The following is a 19,696-nucleotide window of genomic DNA, read 5'->3' on the forward strand; positions in this document are numbered from 1 at the left end:
CTTATTGTTCTACAAATTAATCTTCAATATTATTAATGAATTTTCATTAATGTTTTTGATAATTTCTACAAATGAAACTTACCTTTATTCCATTAACTCATTTAGGTTTATGTTTATATCTTTTTTCCTCAGATCTAATTAAAGAACATGCTTATTGGTTGTTTGCTGTAGGGCTATATGTTGTTTAAAACGAAAACTATGGCACTCAAACAGATTCAAGTTAATGGTGATCAAGAGACTGGATGATGAAACTAAATCTTTTTCAGGATATTCGTAAGGCCATGGAGATGTTGTCACTGCAGCAGAAGCCAGCAAAGACCACAGAAGAGGCTCTGCAGAAACAGTACCAATTCTGGAGCACTCAGCCAGTGCCAAAGATGGGTGAGTGTTTATACATTTCAGAATTCAAAACAATTGAATTCCCTCCCCATATTGCAAGTTTGTTATTTTTCTTCTCTTAACTCATTTTTATTTCAGCTCCTCATTTCATCATTTGCATTAGTTTACTTGTAGTCTTCAAAAGGACTGTTCTAGTTATCATCTATAATTAATATTATTGAACTTTGTCAGTGTTCATTGCTTAATAGTCATCTGTATAAAATGCTTTTGGAAAGAAACCTAATAAGGTTTGTTTTACATACTTTCACACCAAGAATAGAAAAGTCAACTCTAATATATTGTTATTTTAAATGTCTTAACCTTTCCACTGCCAGACAAAATATTGGCTACAAGCGCCACAGTGTCACTGATACTGAAACTATTAGCCCATTTTAAGACTTTGCAATGTTTTATATAAAAAATACATGACTGCTTTATATTTATTTAAAATATGTATTAATTATAATTATATCACAGAATTTTCTGTTTTTTAAAGTTAATGAAATTAAAACTTACATATTTAATTTTGGCCATATTAAAAAGATGTAATACAAATTTCATATTTAACCCTTTGAGTGCCACAGCGTTGCCAATTTTGATGGTACGAAAAGTGCATAAAGTGCCAGCGTCGCCAAATTTTGACGTTTCGTATTTCGATAATATTATATATAGTACAAGATTATTTTGGCCAAATAACCAGACAGCTGTATTCAATAGGTTCCAAACTATCAATAAATACGAGTTTACGTTGTTTCTCTACTATTTTATCTGTGAAAACTTATGTTGTTTGCGTACTTATGAAGAAGCCACTATTTTTGGACGAGTTTTCCTTATCGGGGACAAAATAAATTACAGTATTAAAAACAACTGACTTTGTTTAACTTATTTTGGAATGTACAAGTTATTACGACAATCAATGAAATAAAAAAATATAATAACAACGTTTTCATTATTAGTAAATGTCAGGTCATTCTTGTGTCTTTTTGGAGACGATTTGGAGATAGGAAGTATGACTCATCGAGTATTTTTTCGATTCATTATGGAAGAAGGAACGTATAATGAAGTTTATTTTGATCTATGATAAGGAAAACTCGTCCAAAAATAGTGGACTGTGATAATACCGAAGTAGCTGTGCGATGATTCTGTCTTCCACTCACGCGACGTAGCGGACGAGTAACGTGGTGCGTAACGGCCTTTCTTGTTATTTATGTGCCGATAACCAAACATTTGAGTAAATAACAAATAAAATAATACCCTATACAGTATTTTACTGTATTTCTTTTACAAAAGTAATGTGGTGATTCGAGTTGTGTCCAAGCGAAAAACGTGAATTTCCAGTGTAAATATTATTAGGGTTATTATTTAGTAAATGTAAACTTTTATGTAAATATGTTAGCAAGTATTTGTTTCTACATTTACTATTCATATTTATTTGTGTTATATTGATGTTTTATTAGATTTATTGGGAAAACTACATCATTATAAGTAATTTCTAAACTCTGACAAATGAAAGTACAGTTTATAAAATATCGGTACCCGGGCAGCATTTTGTTAATACATATAATGCCATGTTTTTAAAATTCTAGAATAAGATATTACACATGTGTTTTATGTAGAATCATATGGCCTTTATCATGGTATAAATAAAAAAAATTTAAAATACCATATACTCTCTAATTTGGTTGAAACTTAACTTTTTATACAAAAGTAAAAAACTTTTTTTATAAATACTGAAATTTTTATATTTTTATAAATCACATTTTATTTGTAACGATATGTATCATATTCTGCATTTAATAAGAAAAAAAAACAACAACAAAATGATGGAAATATGTTTGGTAGTTATTTTACAACAGCTTTTTTTCCCAAAAGCTTACAAATATTAAAAAATCAGCGTTGGCACTTTATGCATATGCCTTCAGAAAATACCCGTGGCACTCAAAGGGTTAATCAACTTAAATGTTTTAAATCTATTCATTGAGTAAATTTACAGATCTAGATATATAGAAAATATTAAATAATATTAAACAACACAAAAACATAACATATTTAAAATTAAATTCTGTTTATGAAATAATAAATGTAACAATTTTATACATATTATACTGTTATTAAAGTTTATTAGTACGGTTGAGTTTATATAACTTTTAATCTGACTCATCTGGCAGTGTGTGACAGGAAAATGAACATTGAATGATAAGGTCATTTAACATATGCATAATTGTCACGCTGGTAACAATATAGCACATTATCATGAAATATAATTTAATTTTAGTCAAATATAATCAAGTTTCATGAATGTACTTTCATGGCAGGAGAAATGATTAAAAACAAGTGATTCAAGATTTACACAATCTTTTGCATAACCTAAGTTTAGGCATTTTGCCATTATAAGTTACTTTGTATATTTTAATTTTCATTATATTAATAAATTTCAATCAATTATTATTGATTCATCGCTTGCATTTTAGTTATAAAATTATTGTCTTGGTTCTTAATAATTCAAAGGTACTGTAGATTAACAGTTAGTGATGAAAAATAAAGAGATAAATTTGCCTATCTCTGAGTCATTGGTAGAAATATTTTGTAGAAGGAAAGTTTTTTTAGTTTATTTGTTTTTATAAGTAATGTTTTAATTGTAGAAATATCATGTTAGTTTGCCTTTTATTTTGAATAGATAAAGAAAAAGAGTGGTTAAAAATGTATTATAGTAGAGTCCCGTTAATCCGACCTAATTGGGACCGAGCCCTATTCGGATTATGTGATTGTTCGGATTAGCCAGAATTACAGAAAAATACCGTTTTAAAACTTGAGAGTGGGTCTATTTTGTTATACAATTATCAATATTGTTTATTAAAACATGTTTTTCTGACTGTTGCATTGTATTTCTTGACAAATAAACGTGTTTGCGAACACCAAGCACATTTACCGTATTTAGTGTGAAAGTTCTATTGTTTAAGAAATGTGAGCGTACTGGATATTGTACGGGTCCACGCGTTCAATAATTGTACGAAACTATGCGTCATCCAATAGACTCTCTTCAATGCGACAGAAGACAATAACTGAATTTATGTCTTTTAACAATTAATATTGTACTCAATAATAATACAGTACTGTAACGTCCAATTTTTGTTTGATTTCACTTCTTAATACAGTAATTTAACTCATACTTAACCTATAAGTTTCAATTTGGTACTGTATTTAACTTCATTATTTATGTACCGTACCGTACACAATTTGTCTTAATAAAATACTGTATGTCTATTTAATTAAAGTTTTCTTTGTTTATGTACGAAATGATGCACCCATTTTAATTTTTTATGTAATTAGTTTCCTATAACTGTTCATTATCGTTATAAATAATTCCTCCTGGACCTGTTCGGATTAACCGACGTTCGGATTACACGTGTTCGGATTAGCGGGACTCCACTGTAATCCTTTTATTACCTAGTTAGTATTAGTGGAATATGTAAAAAAAAAACACCTTTTTGGTTAAAATTCAAGCTTTTACTTAAAATATTACAACTTTTACATTTTTAAGCAATCAAGTTGACTTATTTTTTGTTTTCTTTCAATAAATTGTACTCTTCTTAAAGAAAAAATAATGAAAAGTTTGTTGCAAACTTGCTTTTACTTTCAAAACAATCTCAAAAAATCTTTGATTTTGAACCTTTTCATTTTTTCCCTTGTAAATGGTCATTGAAAACATATCCCATGTCAATCTATACTTATTTTGAAAAAAGTGCTTTAGGATTATACAGAGGCAACTCTGTCACTATCTGCTACTAATTTTTACGTGATATAAATCGGTTTCAATTAGGTAATCATAAATATGTTACTAGTAGTACCAAACTTAAAACTGTACAAGCGCTCCGTGATCTGAGCTTGGTACCAGAGTACCAACAAACCAGAGAAAATTTGTTTTCTCAGTCCAGAAAAAACTTTTAATCTTGCCTTTCTTATAAGTAAAAATACCATATTATTCAGTTTTATACAAGAATCCAGATTTTTTCACTTTCTGATCTCTCTAGTGGTTTCTGATTACTTAAAAATCAAATAAACCACTAATATTGTTGAATTTTATATTTGTTAGAACTCAATAAAATATTATTTTATTGTTTGATTTTATATAAAGATGAAGTATATTTATGAAAGAACGTCTACTGTATAAGTTTCAGTAGTATGAGTTGTTTTCTAAAAAATATTAACTATATTAGTATTTCATAGTAAAATAAATTGTATAGGTCTAGTGTATGTTGACAGCAGACATAGTTAAAAAAAACTTAACTAGTTTAACATATGTGTTCACTAAAGCTAGTTGGGGGATCTTCCTATTACGACTTTTGAAATTACTTAATAACTCCCTACATTTTTCCTACGAAATCAAAACAATGTAATTGCCAATTATTAACAATAAAACAGCTCAATATAAAGTAAATGATAACAGGCCATATTATGAAAACAAACACAGATCATCTCATTAGTAGTCTGAAATACTGTTTTGTTGACATTTATTCATGTCACAGAACGCCAAAATAAGAATGCTAAAATCTACTAGCAATACATGATTCGATTGTGATGTTATTGATCATCTCATTAGTAGTCTGAAATACTGTTTTGTTGACATTTATTCATGTCACAGAACGCCAAAATAAGAATGCTAAAATCTACTAGCAATACATGATTCGATTGTGATGTTATTGATCATCTCATTAGTAGTCTGAAATACTGTTTTGTTGACATTTATTCATGTCACAGAACGCCAAAATAAGAATGCTAAAATCTACTAGCAATACATGATTCGATTGTGATGTTATTGATCATCTCATTAGTAGTCTGAAATACTGTTTTGTTGACATTTATTCATGTCACAGAACGCCAAAATAAGAATGCTAAAATCTACTAGCAATACATGATTCGATTGTGATGTTATTGATCATCGTGACATTAAATGACATTTAGGCATTTGGTATAACTCATTATATGGCTGGTAAACATTATAATAAAAGGAGACATGACTGAGATTAATGCCCAAAATCCTTCCTCATTGATTTCGACAGGAAGCGGCCCCCACCTCCAACTTTTCCTATCCAGAATATCCACTCTGGAAGTAGTGCAAAAGTCTTTTTAGGATTAAATACAATGTCTGAGCTTTTTATTCTAAGAAAAAAAAAACTGTTTTTGATTTTTAAAATGTTTAGTACATTTTCTTTTTTCTTGCTAAAGATTCTGGTTTGAATTCCTAAGTAGCCCATACTAGAGCGAGTAAAATAATATGGAATTTTAATAAAAAGTTTTAACATAAATTTGGAAATAAAGTAAACCAATTAATTTCTAGGTAATTAATTGTTACAGATGCCAGATTGTTAACACGTTAAAGTTTAGTGGTAAACATATAACAATGAAAAAGTCTGTGGCCCCTCAAAAATTATTCATTGTCAAAAACATACTACTTCCTAGTATTATATAAATTAAAACCCACAATAGCCTATTGGTACATACAGTATTTATTCCCTAGTGTGGTACTCTCACTTCATTACATGAGCTGATAAGGATTAATAAATGAGCTTGTATATCAATTGTTTAAACAGAGTTTAGTGGTGTTGACATATAACCTGTTATTTCCCTGAGCTTACATAAGCTAAGTTAGCATACCCCAAGAATAGAAATTTTGCAGTTTGGGAGCCAGAGTGTTAGATAATATAATAATATAACATAGCAAAACATTACAAAACAAACTGAGATAAATATATATGTGATTATCATATCAAGTTATTTAGCCAATAATACTACATGCAAATGTCAACTTTAACATAATGAGTGTATGTAATAGAATGGAATTTTTATAGTTTTTTGGAATAATATTATGGTATAATTACTGTAACACATTTTAACATTTTACCCACTAGGCACTCTTAATATTGGCTAGATATTAAAAAGTGGCTACACTTATTCAGCACTTTAAAGGCTTTTAGAAGTTCTTATGATATAATCTTTCTTCAATCATATCTCTAGGCTATACACCATATTATGCAAGACTTCAACCCCTTATCAGGCATGATGCTTTACTAGTTTGGAATATTCTACTTCATATCAATTTAGAACTAATTTGATTGGTGCTTGTAAAACGACACTTCTTTTTACATATGCGTAATATAAGCGACATACAGTCTTGCCATACAGATATCATGGATTGGGTCTTTATTCGGATCAGATGAACTAACGATTGCCATTAAGAAGCGTTGCTTTTAGAAGTCTTGTATTGATAATGTAGTTGAAGAAAATTGTTTTAGTACGAATTGTAGTGTACTGATTCAATATGTGTTGTATATTGAAAGTTGTGTTCGAGGAAATGAAGATTATGTGATCATATAGGTGAACACTTTTAGTCGCACACTAAATATTTTCCTTGAAATTTGTCCAGCTGACACATATTTGTGCCCCATGGTTTCTCACCATGGACCAGCGGCACAAAAATGTGACATTCGGTGTGATTAAAACCAACCAGTAACACAAATGTGTGCCGCTGACTTCCCTTAACTCTTTATAAAATTATTTTGGTCTTTTGTAACTTTGTATGTGGTTTGTGACCACTAGTTTTCGTTGTGTCACATTAAAATTTGTGATTTGGTAAGTACTGTCAATTAGTGTTCCGGAAATAATTCTAATAACCTAAATGATTAAAAGTGGTTTCTTTACTAATTACCACCTATAGTTTTATAATTACACGTGATTTATAAGAGGCACATATAATATGTATCAGCTGGTCTATAGTATTTTATTTAACTGCTATTGAAAACATAATATAGTATTGCTGTATAGACCAAGTGGTACAAGTAAATGTGCTGTTGCAATTAAAAATTGGTAACTATATAAATTAACATATAATTATGTATTACTGGTATAAAAAAACATTTCATGTGATTTTTAAGGTTGGTGTGTGGTGAGAGTCATATTCAGTGTAGTTAGTACCTTGGTAAGGTGTTTATTATGTAATGCTGTTCAACTGGTTATATATTTTCCACCTGAGAGCAAACATGTTAACACAATCTCTATTGCAGAAAACCTGTTTTCAGGTCCTAAATTTCTATCTTGAGTAATTTCTATACCCCGCAAACTCCCTGCTGATATCAACAATAGATGATGTTTTAGATACGTTGTGTTAAAACGGGTTGTTGTTAGAACTTTTTTTGAAATTGTTTTGTGTTGTTGACTGTTTTTGAATTGACGTAAATATTGAAAATGTTCGTTGTGGTACAATTTACTGCATATCCAGCCAAGGTATTTGCTTACTGTTGACATAAGGTTTATATAATAGCCATGTGCATTATGACGTGCTGGCAATGGCTCAATATATTCAGATTGTTTGTCCTGGTGTGGGGAGTTATCACTGATGTACATACCTGTTGTAAATGTTAATAAAATATTCAAAATGTTTTATATTTCATAATTTTGAAATCAAAAGCGTATTTATAAAGTGAAATAACATTTTTACCAGACTCTGAGGTGAGGTGTGGTTAATACAGAAACTTGTAGTTATGATATCGTTGATGGGCATAGTGATGTTGACCTGACTGGACCGATAACAGACGACCTTACCCTTTTATCAGTAGTTCCATAACTCACAGATAACTTCATAGACAGTCCACCTCGAATTTTAACACAGCAGTTTCAATATTTCATCATGTTCTGTATAAATGCAGTTATTCACTACTTCAGAAATATAGTAAACATCAAGGCTCAATCTAATCTCCATTATTATTTCAAATATGTAACCTTTTTCAGCCAGCTCTGAATTAATGGCTCTTTACAGAACACTGATAACTTTTAGTAATTTTTAAAACAATTGTTACTCATAACGTACATGTATGCACTAGTTGTATTTAAAAATTATTGAAAATTCAGGGGTTTGTGCAACACATAAATTTATTGTAATACCCTGTTTTTTTAGTTTCTCTGCTTGTTTAGTAATAGAAAAAATTGTAGTATTATTATTGCAGTATTTGTTTTATAAAATTCGTATGCTCTTCTTTATATTGATAAAAAATTACTGGATTGTATTAAAAGTTTAAGTACAACAATTTTTATTGCACAAACTAGTAAAAATATTGTATAAAACGGGTTTTATAATAAACAGTTATCTAAAATCTTAGTTGAAATAAAATGTAATTTAACCTGTTCCTTTGGGTATGTAACAACTTTCTATCAAACGGTTTTACTGAACTTTATTAAAAACAATTTTTTAAAGTTTGTATCTTCTCAGCTAATGGAATTGAATAACAGTGTAGACCAGAAGCTGTTATGCTGTGAAAAAGTTAAGATATAAACAGTACATACTATGCTGTTGAGTTGTGTGAATCCTGATAAACACCACGATGTAAGCAAACTCATTCAGATACAAACATCGTAATAGGGGATTACATTGAAAATATTGACACTACTCCAGAACATAATCTGCGATTTTTGAAAGTCTAGCCGTGGTATTCACTCAGAATGTTGGAAAATTAAACCCTTAAAATGAATTAAATAATGAAAGGACAAGAAATGTTTCAATGTATCATTATGCTCCCTGTACATATTAAAGTAAAAATAAACCCTAATTGTTAGTCAAGGGAGTAAGTAGTTCATAACGTTATAAAGTCCTTTGAAGAGGCACAATCAAAAAATCTCCAAGAGTATCTGAGGAATAAATCAGATTGCAGTTCTTAAAACGTGATTTAAAAAAATATATCACTAAATGATTTGAAGTTTGATATCACATCAGCTGTAACATTATTATTTAATGCAATGCTTGAGAACAAATAAATTAAATAGAATAAAAAGTAGTTAAGCAACTGTAATATCTAGAAATTGAAAGTGTGTCATATTTTGTTTCGTTATAGTATTCTTTATCTCAATACCTGTTCCAGATGAGAAGATCACGGTGAATGAGCCGATTGAGCCTGAGAAGTCCCTAGCAGAGATAAGACAGGAACCATACTCTCTGCAGGAAGGCTTTCAGTGGGATACTCTGAATCTGGATGACCCCCTGGTGCTCAAGGAGCTTTACACACTGCTCAACGAGAACTACGTCGAGGATGATGACTCCATGTTCCGCTTCGACTACCCACCTCAGTTTTTGAAATGGTTGGTTCACTTATTAACTTTCAAGAGCTGTACGTAGTGATCTAGCAAATTATTCTTTTAAAGGCCTTTATGAACTCACCAAACTAAATTTTTGTACTCTTTAGTTTATTGTTTTTGTGGTGCGCTATAGAAGACATTAGTCCAGGACCGACTATTAAGGTTATCCTAAAAAATTTTTCACTGTTGTGTGACTATATTTTATTCTAAGTAGAATTCAAAATAGAAACTACCATGTGATAAGCTGAAACACTAACTATTCACTTCCAAGTTGTTTTGTATGCTGTTAAGCATATTGCAAAGTGGTCAATGACAAATCTTTGTGTTTTTCAGTTTTAAATACAATATTCTTTAATAATAACGGTACTTTGAAATAGCCCACAATGTATCCATTAAATTTTTTTAACTGTTACCTTGGCAGTATATTGTGAGAGCTTCACACAACTGTTATTACACAATCAAAATTATATGTTTTAAATGGATAGATGCTGTGTGAAAGTTTAACCAGTTATTTTACTAGCAAGTTTAACTATTGGGGTTTAACTAGTTTAAGTTTAACTAGCAAGTTACCAAGTAAGTAAAGACCTAGCTAAAGTTTTTCATTATATGGTGATAATGTGTGATAATTTGATTTATGTGGACTCTTCTTTTGTCTATTCCAAATAGGAGAATCATTTTATATGGGGATGAACAACTCTCCCATCTTTTCAGGACCTGTAAATTGGTGATGGGTAAATCCTGAATTTTTGAATCTCAAATCCAATTCCAAATCCAAAATTAAATTCTGGAAGACTTTTTACTAATTTCAAACAAAATCACAAAAAATCAAATTTCTGTCATTCTTAAACCTTTGGAGAATGATAATATAACAAGTAATCCAAGAATACCACTCTATTTGTAAAGAGATTTGCGTAGGTTCAGAGAATTGAATAGCTAAATTATAAGTAAAAAATCATATCCCCTACCTTATACTTATAATCTGATAGATTATATGTGCTTCTGGAATATATGCTTTTAATTTGAAAATAAATATGAGCACACATTTGTATCACTTATTAAAAATATATCAACATAACAAATTTCAAACCAACACTAGTCACATAAAGAAATCAAATATAAAAATCTCAAATTTTATAGAGGAAATATCTATATAACTACAAAAATTTTGAAGTGAACAAACATTAGCTGTTAATAACCACGCATAAACGCAACAGACTCGTGACATTCCATAGACATAAACATAGAAAAACGAAACTCTTAGCAAAATATTATTTACAAAAGCATGATAATTAATTTGATTAGGTTAGGTATCTATCTACGGGTTTTCATAAATAAAATTAACAAAAAACACGTTTTAGTGATCGGTAATTTGCGTAATGCCGATCAGCTGTCATCCGCCAATAAACGCAGCTGATTCATGGCGATGTGCAAACATAAGTATGAAAAATATTAACCGCAAGCAAAATATTTACATAAGTACGATAGATTATATAATTAGGTTATGATTTTATGGTGTGGGCATTCATAGACAGCAAAAAATGTTTTAGCGATCAGTAATTTGTGTAATGTTGTTTAGTTGATGATTAATGACGTGCAGATATCCGCAGATTCAAGTTTTGAATCTTGATTATCAAATCTGAATCTTTGTTGAAGATTTGATGGATTTGAGATTTTTAATACTTTAAATACCGAACGTAACTTTTAATACAATTAGTATATGACATAAGACAGTGACATTCACATACACACAACAACTTAAACATAGAACACTTTTTCGCTTTCAAATCATATATAGTGTATTATTACAAAAATATTGTGCCCAAAAAAATAAGTAAATGAATATAAATAATTATTTAGATTACCAATCTGTCTGAGGTACTGTATAAGTGTCTCCCCTTATTATCTATTTGAGTGGTTGGGTAGGCCGAACATTGTGTGTCCTCTGTCTAGGCAGTATTATGGTTTCATGCTATTACTAGTTTTAAGTTTAGGTTTTGAGATACATTTTACTAAGGAATGGACTAAGAATCTGTGGCATACTAATATATGAGTGTCGAGCTAAAAGTGTGATTGTGCAGGGCATTACAACCACCAGGGTGGCTGAAGGACTGGCATTGTGGCGTGAGAGTCACCAAGAATGGCCGTCTGGTGGGGTTCATCAGTGCAGTTCCTGCCACACTCAGCATTTACAACCAGTGAGTAGCATTTACCACGGTCTATTTGTTAACATTTCTTATTTTACAATCACTAATTCTTTTATGAGCTTTGACGTACCCAGTACATCCACTTGTTTATGCTTTGTGTGCATTATAACATACTCAGTACATTCCGTGATACTCAAAACAACGAGTTCCTTTTTTAACTAATTTGCAATTTTAATAATTCAAATCACATATTAGCTTGTACAGATTTAAATAAGCAGTTGATTATCGTTACTTAACATTGTTTCAGTAATAAAAATTAATATATTTAACTGTCACAATCTGTGTTTGTATTAGGTAGTTATGTACAGAATTATATTTCTTTATTCAAGTTTTATTTTTCAATGGACGATTTGGAAAGGAAACTGATTGTTATAGTTATTAGCTGTCTATAAAGTGGAACTATTAAATATTATTACAGTCTAAACTATCTCAACATTTCAGTTTCAAAATAATTCATTTATGTTAATCTTTAATTAATTAATAAAAACAGTGTTTTTCTAGAGTGAAACTAATCAAAGCCTTTGGGTACCCAGTTGACATTGGGTACTTGTGGCTGTGCCTACATGAGAATATTTATTTATTTATTTACATTCCAACGGCAATACACCAATTTACACTTTACAACAAGTTGATGGCTCATGTTAAGAAGAAAACAAAACAGCAAAACTTAACGAGTAAAACAAACAATTGGATATAACAATAGCTATGCTACAAGATGCTTAACTGTCAATGCAATGCCTTACAACTAAATCTGACATTGACTACTTAAATACTTACACAACGAAGATATCCGACAACTCTGCCACAAATGCTAATAATACGGCGACTAGAAAGTACTACGAATCAGATAACAAAGATAACAGAAAGAACAAGAACAACGGACTTAATAATAACCATAACAAGGCAAAAATATCAGAGCAATGAATAACAAACGAATAAATAACAACACTATAGAATAACAAAACGATAGAGAATGTGATTAATAACAAAAAAGAAATTGCAATAAGACTATGATTATGACTAGAAGAGATGACTAATGCAGGTCTGGGCTGGAGTCCGCAGCAATGCATTTGATGGCTCGAAGGGATGTGGAGAAAAAATCCACAGACGAGCTAATGTCGTTGCCGAGTCGCATCAATCGTGGGATGGGGCTATGTCGGAGGTAGTTCCTGGCGGCATGACTCAGCTCGAACAAATGCTGCTGCCTTGTTCCTGTGGGGATGCGAAACCGGATCATCTCAAGTAGGCTGAAGCAATTGATCTGGCAGTTTATGAGCCTGTACAGGAAGTAGATATCAGCAACTCTTCGTCTGCACTCCAGACTCCGAAGACCATACGCAGCCGACAGCTCGTCCACTGAGACGTCAAAGTATCTCATCCCAGAATGGCATCCCAGAAATCGCACAATGCATCTCTGCACTGACTGGAGCTGTTTGATATGTCCATGTTGGTATGGGGACCAGACCACAGAACAATACTCCAGCAGCGGGCGAGTAAGTGTCCTGAACATAAGGGCAGCAGCGCCGGTACTCAGCCCGTGTTTAACTGTCCGGATGATCAAACCCAATGACCTTGAGGCTCTGGAACAAATGTGGCTGATGTGGGAGCCAAATTCGAATGACGAGTCGATTAAGACGCCAAGGTCCCTGATTACCTCACATCTCTCCACCCGGGATCCGTCCATGGAGTACTCAGCAACTATAACAGTCATCCTCCTACTATAGGTGATAAGCTTGGTCTTCAAAGGGTTCACAGACATTTCGTTGGAGGTGCACCAATTAAGGACATTGTCCAGGGCGCTCTGCAAAACCTGGCAGTCGTGGATAGATGTTACCTCAATGAAAAGCTTAATGTCATCAGCAAATAGCAGGAAGGGAACACCAATGACTTCCTTGATGTCATTTATGAATATCGAAAAGAGAAGAGGACCCAGATGGGAACCCTGGGGCACTCCAGAGCTTGCAACAAAGGAACAAGATAGGTGATTGGCAAACCGGACGAACAATCTTCGATCAGAGAGGTAGCTCTTGAACCATCGCAGCATCACCCCGACGACCCCGTATCCCTCCAACTTAGCAAGAAGGTGCCGGTGACTTATTTTGTCAAAAGCCGTGCTAAAGTCTATGTAAAACTGCATCCACTTGGTTTCTGCGGCTAAGAGCGTCCATCACATAACACTGGAGTGAAAGGAGGTTTGTTTCCTTTGACCTTCCTGCGAGGAAACCGTGCTGCTCATCAATGATAACATGCTTGAAGAGAGGCTGCAGCATGTCCAGAATGAGGCTCTCAAACACCTTACTCAGGACAGATTGCATCACAATCGGTCTGTAGTTAGTACCGTCATTGCAATCGCCAGACTTCATTATAGGGATCACGAATCCATCCTTGAGAGCATCAAGGAAAATTCCAGTGGACAAGCTGAGGTTGAACAGAAAGCAGAGCGGAGGGGCCATTTCGGAGTGACAAAACTTGAGGACCCCCGGAGTAACCTCATCAGGACCACATCCCTTAGCAGAGTCAAGAGCAACGAGTTTTCCGTGAACGGCATCGAGCGAGACAGAGCAATCAGAGAAGACAAAGGAGGTATTGAAGGGCGGAACAGGCAGAGCTTCGGAAGATGCAGGTGTGTATACAGAGGAAAAGTAGGTGGCGAAGAGCTCGCACATCTCAAAAGGAGTAGAGACCTCAACGTTGCCAAGTCCAAGTGAAGAAGGAGTGGTAGATGTGCGATTGAGGTCATTCACGAAGCTCCAGAACACCTTGACGTTCGAGGAGATAGTAGAGTTGACGTAACCCACGTAGCTAGCATGGCATTCCCTGGAGAGGGTCCGGCAACACTCTCGGATTCTGCAGAACGAACGATAGTCCATCTCATCGTGAGATCGTTTGAACCTCTTGTGAAGTATCTTCTTAAATATGACTAGCTCCTTCAATTCTTTAGAGAACCACCTAGGAAATGCAGAGGGACCAACACGCTTCCAGGGAGAGTGGGATCTAATGCAGAGAAGAATGCAGAGAGAATAGAACAAAGAAGGAAATCTAAATATTAAATCAAGTACTAAAAGTGTTTGTGATATTACAATATTATACAGGAAGTTGCATTAACCATTCATTAAAACAAATAATTTTCTATATATTAATTGCACTTGAAATTATACTGCTAAAGGAATTATTTGTCAACAGATTTTAGTTAGATGCATCTTGCGTAAAAGAAATTTTGTTTAAATAATAGAGTAATTATATAATCTGTACTAATTGCGACTGAGTTTCGATTATGAAATATACATATTATACTGTACTCAATATCAATACTTTATTTCATAATAATAAGAGGTCACATTTATGCCGTTAAAGATTGTCTCTATTTATCATTTAAATTACAAATATAACCTAAACAAAAAATTATTTGTCTGTTAAAGTCATACTGTTGTGAGTAAGTTTTTCTCTGACCATGTTAGGATCAACCAAATATTCAGATTAGCAAGGTTCAGATCACTGCAACTCTGTAGTAGATTATTTTTGAATCGGAAACACAATCATGTTTTAAATTAAACCACTAACTCTCTGTAGATCAATTAACATTAATAATTGATTTTGTTGCACAAATAGGAAAAGAATATCACTTATGAGCTAAGTTCCCTGATCAACAGAGTGTGACTTAATTAGTGGTTAAGTTTTACTAAGTGAATCTGTTCTTATTTTTCTTTTCTCAGATGTGTTCTGTCCTTGTTTACAGAACGCAGAAAATGGTAGAGATAAACTTCCTGTGCGTACATAAAAAGCTGCGCAGTAAAAGAGTGGCACCAGTGCTGATTCGGGAGATAACGCGAAGAGTGAATCAGACCGGTATCTTTCAGGCAGTGTACACAGCCGGAGTGGTACTACCAAAACCTCTCGGCACTTGCAGGTCAGTAGCTATACTATCTCAGTTGTGTGGATGGAATTCCTTTTGGAGAAACAAAATTTTGGATATTCCCAAACACCACATAAATATTATTAGTTCTACAAACACCAACGGTGAGTGTGAAATTGTGGGGGATGTAAACTTCATCCATAGATATTCTTTACATGTGATGGATATTGTATTGTACTTGGTGGAGCATTTAATCTTTTTCAACAATTAAGTCTTTTAGGGTTGCACCAGAGTACAAGTCTTTATTCGTTTGATGCCTCAACTGATAAAAGTTCTGTGTTCTTAGATTGTTGGGTTCTGCACCGATTAGAATCTAATCAATGATCCAACCAATTAATCGAATTTGGTTGTTGTTATAATCAAAGTGAAGTATAGACATTACTGTCAGTAAATTAAATCTCCAGGAAGGTCATGCAACTCGGCCCTGCATCAATTGATATACAGGATTGAGAAGACGCTGGCAGCAAAAGAGGTAGCCATAGGTGTCTTTTTGGACATCGAAGGAGCCTTTGACAATATGGGCACTCAGGTGATTATCAATGTGATCTCTAGACGTGGTATTGATGGTCAAATATGGGACTGGATAAGGGCCTTGCTCACAGACAGGGTGGTTGTTACCACCCTTATGGGAGCAAGTGTCAGCACAAGGACTATGAGGGGATGTCCACAGGGCGGCGTCCTTTCTCCTCTCCTGTGGAACCTAGTTGTGGACGACCTGCTAATGTCTTTGAACAGTAGCAGTGTCTTTGCAGATGATATTGTGATTCTTGTGGGTGGCAAGTTCAACGCAACAGTCACGGAACTGACCAATGCTGCTCTAAACATGGTGGGAAACTGGTGTGATGGGGTGGGCCTTACTGTCAACTCCACCAAGGCTGCTGTGGTTACCTTTACCAGGAGACGACAAATGGAGGGTATTGGTCCATTTCTACTCAGAGGTTCTTCCATTGAGTTGAAGTCCGAGGTCAAGTACCTGGGCGTGATCTTAGATAGGGTTCTAAACTGGGGACCTCATCTAGAAAGAGTCATCGCCAGGGGGAAATAGTCTTTAATTCAATGCAGACGCATGATAGGTGGGTCTTGGGGACTTAAGCCGGAGGCCAAGATGGTGGTAGCTTGTCTGGCTGGCATTCAAAGGATGGCTTGCCTTGCTATCACAGGAGCTTTTCCTAGTGCGCCAGGTGCAGCTCTAGACTGTTGCCTCAACCTCGCCCCTCTGGACATTGTTATTCGGGCTATGGCCAGGAGGAGTGCCTACTGTCTTCAGCAAGCGGCACTCTAATCGGGCTGGCCAATCAGGGCTCAGCGTCAATTATGACAGGCCCACAACCATTCTGCGGTATTCCAAGATGTGAATCCTTTGGGGCTGTCTCGAAATGGGTTCGCGCTGAACGAGAGAAGGTGGAGGTTGCATCCGGGTATGAGAATGAGCAGAATGGTACTACAGTCGCCTTCCTCCAGAGTAGTGTCTGACCTTCTCTCACTAAATAGATCGCGGGACATGGTCACCTGAGAAAGCATCTTCACAGAGTCGGCATCCTTCATGAGGATCCGTTCTGTAGAATGTGTGATGAGCAGGATGAAACTGCCGAACACTTGCTCTTTGATTGTCATTCAATAGCAAGGGAGCAGTATGCCTACCAAACTTTGGTAGTTTGGACAAGGGTGTTGAATTTCCCCAGGAAGACCTGATAGGTTGATTTTGGTGGTTTGTAAAACTGCTGAAAACATAGACTGGTAGGCCTCATAGTGTGTTTCCGGGGTGCGCAAAAGGCCCTTGAGGCTTAAGTGCTTGGCAGTAGGCGGCTCCATAGAAGAAGAAGAAGAAATTTAATCTCCAGCCTATGTCAAGGTGTAACTGATGTTGCATTTAGCACATTTATCTGGTACTAATACACAAGAAGAAAAAAGGCAGATAGGGAATTCACATAAAATAGATTTGGTTCTTCCTTCTCTTAAAGAATATTACTAATTTGTTATGATGTAAATTTATAGTGCTGTTTTTTGTTCTCTTAGGACAAGAAGCTTATAAATTGCACTTAGTCCTACAAGAACCTTAGCGCAGCTTCCACAGTAACAGGATATTCAGGATGAGAAAGGTTAGGAAGTAGGGGCCGCTTCCTATCGAGATCCATGAGGAAGAATAAGGGCACTAAATCTCAAAGTCATGTTACATGTCTCCCCGGAAGAAGGGAAGGCCAGCTCTGAACGAGCCTCTCCAGTCAAAGTAGGTAGGAGGTGGCACACCCTTGTTGAGGTTAGAAAGAACCTCTGAGGTTAGGGAAAAAATCCCACCAACTCCAACAGTCATCTCCCGCAGTAGACTAGACCTATCAAATTGCCCTTGAACCCCAGAATCTCGACATTTGCGGTTAGTGATGTGCCACTCCTGGACATCCATAAGGTTGCCCAGATTTAAGTGACACATCGGTTTTTGCTGTGCCCAGTGGTATGTTCAACTGGAAGGTATAAACCCGCCAGAAGTGATCCCTGCTGGGTGTAGTGCTGTCTTATTCTTACATATAATATTTATATCAAGGTATCAAGTTACCGGATGTGACTGTTTTTTGATCAGATGTGTGTGCTGTATAGGTATTGGCATCGTTCGCTGAACCCCAAGAAGCTGATAGAGGTGAAGTTCTCTCACCTTTCTCGCAACATGACCATGCAGAGAACATTGAAGCTGTACAAGCTGCCAGATAACACTCGGACACCAGGTTTCCGCAAGCTCACCGCAGACGACGTGCCCAAGGCTCACAAACTGCTGGCTGACGTGAGTAAAGTACAGTTATCTAGAGGTTCTTTTTTACGGGTTACTCTGTCACTGGGGAGAAAAAAATGAATACGGGTAATAAATAATGAATGCCTGAGAAATACAGAGAATTGCGTATAAGAAATTTTTCAAACATTTTTTTAAGTCATTTTTGTGCAACTGCCCTGAAGAAAATTTAAGACATCTTAAACTTTGAAAATTTAGTTTTTTTAAATTTAAGTTATAATTTAATTTAATTTATATGAACAGTAATAACTGAAATAGTCAATTCACGGAATAGTTTGTGAAATACAGTACAATCTTGTTTATTCGCTTTGACTGAAACCGGAGTGATCCGGAAAAGTAAACATCCGTATAAATCGAAAATTCACTCTTAACACATTTGATTACAGATACATAATAAGGAATTATTGGTTACAAATACAAAGTATATTGTAGTATTGGTGTTTACTAAAGGTGTTCCAATATTGTAGTATTTTGTTCTAGACATGAAAATGAGCAAAAAACTTCATATGGAGGTATGTCCTAAAACCTTTAGTTTTCCGTCTATCTGTCTTTATGTGATTTTTACCAAAAAAGTTATATTTTTTATAACAGTAAAGATAAAGTTATGCAACTTTGCAGTTGTGTTGACCTTTTGTATACCCATTTGAGAAAAAAAAATATGAATTATCTTTACCCGTTTCAAAATGGCGGCCAATCATAAATTTTGAAGTTCAATTCCGCTAAATCGATACCCTGTATGAACATTTTACAAGAATAATAAAATGTTGTAAACTTTATCCTAAATCTATCAGTGGTTGTTTCATGGTTCATGGCTGTTTTATTAACATCAAATAAAAACAACTGATTAGTACTACCAAACATAATACCATGTTTTACAACATTACATACTCAGGGAATATGAAAGTCAAATTTAAAAAAAACAAATAACATTTATTAATGATAAATTAAAATTTAAGTATTAGATGTAAGAATTTAACAATTAAGAGAACCATTATATTATTCTGTTTTACAGATCATAATTTTGAGAAAACAAATAAAATAGCAAATAGAAATAAATGTTTACTGTTAGGTATGAAACTCAATCAATCGTTTTTATATTACTCTGTTAAAATATTTCCGGGAAGTTCGATCATGCATACATTTCAAGAAATTTCTGCTGATGAAGTATCAGTCACTAAAAGTGAGCCACTAACAGGTTTAGCTGTGTTGTTGCATCATAATTAGTCATGACATCTTCTGATTCCTCATTATCAGAGAATTGTTTTCTTTTTCCTCTGTTACCATTGCAAATAAGCACCT

General features: G+C 34.1%; 1 protein-coding gene across 1 annotated transcript in view; it reads left to right on the top strand.

Annotated features, from left to right (window-relative positions):
* Positions 1-245: 245 nt before the first annotated feature.
* The window catches only part of LOC124362012 (glycylpeptide N-tetradecanoyltransferase 2), a 31,659-nt gene continuing 12,208 nt past the window's right edge, over positions 246-19,696 (top strand). Inside the window, exons 1-5 of the mRNA XM_046816149.1 lie at positions 246-381; positions 9,288-9,504; positions 11,580-11,696; positions 15,442-15,612; positions 18,211-18,391. Of these exons, the coding sequence (XP_046672105.1) occupies positions 246-381; positions 9,288-9,504; positions 11,580-11,696; positions 15,442-15,612; positions 18,211-18,391 (822 nt within the window). The remainder of the gene's footprint in view (positions 382-9,287; positions 9,505-11,579; positions 11,697-15,441; positions 15,613-18,210; positions 18,392-19,696) is intronic.

The sequence above is a fragment of the Homalodisca vitripennis genome, chromosome 5 (assembly GCF_021130785.1).
Source record: "Homalodisca vitripennis isolate AUS2020 chromosome 5, UT_GWSS_2.1, whole genome shotgun sequence".
Classification (NCBI taxonomy): domain Eukaryota; kingdom Metazoa; phylum Arthropoda; class Insecta; order Hemiptera; family Cicadellidae; genus Homalodisca; species Homalodisca vitripennis.